Source organism: Orycteropus afer, unplaced genomic scaffold, assembly GCF_000298275.1.
Source record: "Orycteropus afer afer isolate SDZICR_OR568_19922 unplaced genomic scaffold, OryAfe1.0 scaffold00018, whole genome shotgun sequence".
Taxonomy (NCBI): Eukaryota; Metazoa; Chordata; class Mammalia; order Tubulidentata; family Orycteropodidae; genus Orycteropus; species Orycteropus afer.
The window spans coordinates 9,156,476-9,160,124 of NW_006921605.1; the positions used below are offsets into that span (position 1 = coordinate 9,156,476).

Sequence of the window (3,649 nt, forward strand, 5' to 3'; positions counted from 1 at the left end):
GCCCCACCACAAAACGTCATTGCCAGCGGCCGGACCAACCAGTCCATCATGATCCAGTGGCAGCCACCTCCCGAGAGTCACCAGAATGGCCTCCTGAAAGGCTACATCATCAGGTAGGCACCATCCCATCTGCCCCCCTCCCCAGGGACAGAAGGAACACCCCAAACCTGAGGGGAAGGGCAGGGGTGGGTCCAAAGTGGATTCAAAAACAGTGCAAATCCATGGCAATCCTATACCATCTAACAAGCACTGGGCAACAAGAAATACCTGTGTGGCCACCATGCATTTAGGTTAGACATCTAGAACTTCCAACAGTGATGAGAGCCTTGGATACCAGAGAAATGGTTGACATAGGAGATGCTCAATAGATCCACAGGGAAACAGGGGAAGAAAGAGGTAACTAACGGAAGAGTCTAGCAACTTGCAAACCAAGAACATTCCAACCCAGGCCAGAGTTCTCCCAGATGGACCATGGGTAGACCAACTGATGGGCTGATGAAAAAGTGAAGGTCCTCCCTTTTGTCCTCACTGGAAAGTGAAGTCCAGTTATGTAGATATTTATATTTGACTGAGGGCTATTTTACTAGCGATCTAAAAGTGGTTCTTCAGGGTAACTCAGGGTTGGTATTCAGTCATTCAAATTAGCATGTTATTTGAAGTTACTGAGCGATCTCACCGGTAGTCTGAATTCTGGCTGGCTGCCAAATGCTAGGCAACTTGGCAGGTCTCTTACCTGCATCGGTACATCCTCAGAGCACTGGGATTCCCAGAATTTGGAAGGAGTTGTTGGTTTGGATGCTCCATTATCAGTTAATTTTGTTGAGGGTTTTTGGTTCATTCTAAAAAGAACTCTGGTCCCTGGTTAGCTGTCTCACCCATGTCTTCCTCCCCCATCAAAAAGAACAGTCCACATATATCCTCTAGACCTGTGTTCTCCAAAAAGATGGTCAGTGGTGCAGTGGTTAAAGCATTTGGCTGCTAACCAAAAGGCCAGTGGTTCAAACCTACCAGCCACTCCACAAGAGAAAGATGAGGCATTCTGCTTCCATAAAGACTTAAGCCTTGGAAATCCTATGGGCAATTCTACTCTGTTCTGTAGGGTTGCTGCAAGTCAGAATCAACTTGATGGCAGTGGATTTAGTTATTTTGGTGTTTGTTACATATGTATGAAAAGTCCATGTGATGCAAACTGTTGGCTCTAGGCTACTAACCTATAGACTGGCAATTTGAACAGCCCACCCCTGAAGCCCCATGGAAGAGGGGCCTGGTGATCTGCTGCTGTGAAGATTCCAGCCAAGCAAACCCTGTGGAGTACAGTTATACTCTGCGGCACATGGGGTCGCCATGGGTTTGGTTTGGTCTTTGGTTTCAGTCACACAGGGCTGTTCAAGTTAAGTCATGATAAATCAAAGTACAAATTCAGCTGCTCACTTGTACTAGCCATGTTTCAGGTGCTGATTGGCCACGTGTGCTAGTAGCTACCGTGTTCAATAGCACAGATAGCGCCTCACCATCATCACGGGAAGTGCTGCTGACAGCACTGCTCTAGACAATGTCCTGGGCTCGAGGGGGAGCGAGCCAGGTTGAGCAGGCTCACTATGAACCTGCTGCCTCCCTCTTCCCCTAGGTACTGCCTGGCTGGGCTGCCCGTTGGGTACCAGTTTAAGAACATCACAGATGCTGATGTCAACAACCTGCTGCTGGAGGACCTCATCATCTGGACCAACTATGAGATCGAGGTGGCCGCCTACAACAGTGCCGGGCTGGGTGTCTACAGCAGCAAAGTCACCGAGTGGACGCTGCAGGGAGGTGGGCAGGCTTGTGGCCATGGAGGAGCAGGCCCTTCCCTTCCTCCTGAGTCCTGTACCTGTGGGTCCCATCCTTGTCGGTCCCAAGAACCTCAGGTCCAGCCCATGTTGTCTGCTTTCACCAGACCTCACTATTGTCCTCTGGGGCTGGAAGCACCACCCTGTGCCCACTACATCTCAGGGCGGGAGGACTGGGAAGAAGACAGAGAGAAGACTGGGGTTGACATTGAAAAGGGCAGAGGCTTCCGGGATCCAGGGAGCTGCTGGAAAGTTTCACAGTAGCTGGATCAGGCCACGTCAAGCGTCATGCCTGAAAACCACCCCGGAACATTTTTGGTGCCCATCACTTTCATTTATCATTACCCTGTGAAGTGAGTTGGGCCAGTTTTATTAAACCAAACTAATCCCAAGGGAGTGAGGCATCTTAAGTCTATCCAGGAGGCAGACGTGTGGGTGGGGAACAAAGCCAAGACTACAGACCCCTGCTGTGTGTTCCACTTAACTGTGCAAGAGAGACTCACATGACCATCCACCCTACCCTATCTCTTGATCCAGTGCCCACGGTCCCTCCGGGTAATGTGCACGCAGAAGCCACCAATTCCACAGCCATCCGCTTCACCTGGAATGCCCCCAGCCCCCAGTTCATCAATGGCATCAACCAGGGCTACAAGGTACCAGGGCCTTTGCCCCATGGGACAGGCTTGAGATTTTCAAGGGAGGGCTAGGGGCTGGGGAAGGGAAAGGTGAGGAGGGAGCAGAGGGGGAGGGCTCCCTTTTGTTCTCAAGTCATTGCTCAAGTCAAGCAGAGGACATGTGGCAAAGACAAAGGGCATGTGGGCTCTTCAAGACCATGTGCAGGTCATGGGTATGGGCCCTGCCCAGTCTGCAACCCAGTGCAAGGCCGGCCTCAGTGAGGCTGGGTTATAAGCAAAGTCAGGTTGTTTCAAGTTCAGAACACCTGTGGTGCCATCAGAAAAATCCAGAAGCCACTTCTTGCCTCCAAGTCATGGCCCTAACGGGCCTCGAATGCTGGGACAAGTCTCGGGCTGTGCTGCACCACCGCAGCGTGTTGTAGGAGACAGGCAGATCAGGCTGCAGTGCTAGCCCTGCCATTTGCTGGTTCCATAGACAAGTCTCAATCTGTCTGAGCATCATTCATTCAACCGGCACTGACTGAGCACCTGTTCCAGGCACTGTGCTGGTTGCTGAGGAACTGGAAACAAGCGACAAACAAAAACAAAGAGCTCAGTTTCCAATGTGTGAACAGAGATGACAATAGCTATTCCTTAGGTTGCAGGAGGACTGGAGGCAATCATTGTCGTTGCTTAGCACCATGACCAACAATAACAATGGCTCAGATGATGGCACAGTAGTAACAATCATAGTCGTCGTTGTTGTTGGGTGCTGTCCAGTCTGTTCTGACTCTGCAACCCTGTGTGACAGAGTAGAACTGGCCCGTAGGATTTTCTCAGCTGTCATCTTTACACGAGCAGGTCACCAGGCCTTCCTCCTGGGGAGCCGCCGAGTGGGTTCAAACCTCCAAGCTTTCCGTTAGCAGCTGCGCACGTAACCATTGTGCCACAAGGCTCCTTGGCAGTCGTGGTGGCAGGCGTGTTAAATCAGCTGCCCTTGAGTCACTCTGCCTCATGGTGAACCCGTGTGTGTCACAACAGAGCTGTGCTGCACAGGGTTCTCAGTGCCTGAGTTTGAGGAAGTAATCACCAGGCCTTTCTTCAGAGGCACTCTGAGTGGCCTTGACCTTTCAGCCTTTTGAGGAGCAGCTGAGTGTGTTAACCATTCCAGCCACCCAGGGACTCCAGTCATGGTATTAGTAATAGTAA

General features: G+C 51.2%; 1 protein-coding gene across 1 annotated transcript in view; it reads left to right on the forward strand.

The window, feature by feature from the left end:
* Positions 1-3,649, forward strand: part of SDK2 (sidekick cell adhesion molecule 2) — a 199,388-nt gene that overhangs the window by 120,705 nt on the left and 75,034 nt on the right. The window contains 3 exon segments of the mRNA XM_007959888.1: positions 1-113; positions 1,628-1,809; positions 2,364-2,479. The exon segment at positions 1-113 is cut by the window's left edge and continues 7 nt beyond it. Coding sequence (XP_007958079.1) covers positions 1-113; positions 1,628-1,809; positions 2,364-2,479 — 411 coding nt within the window.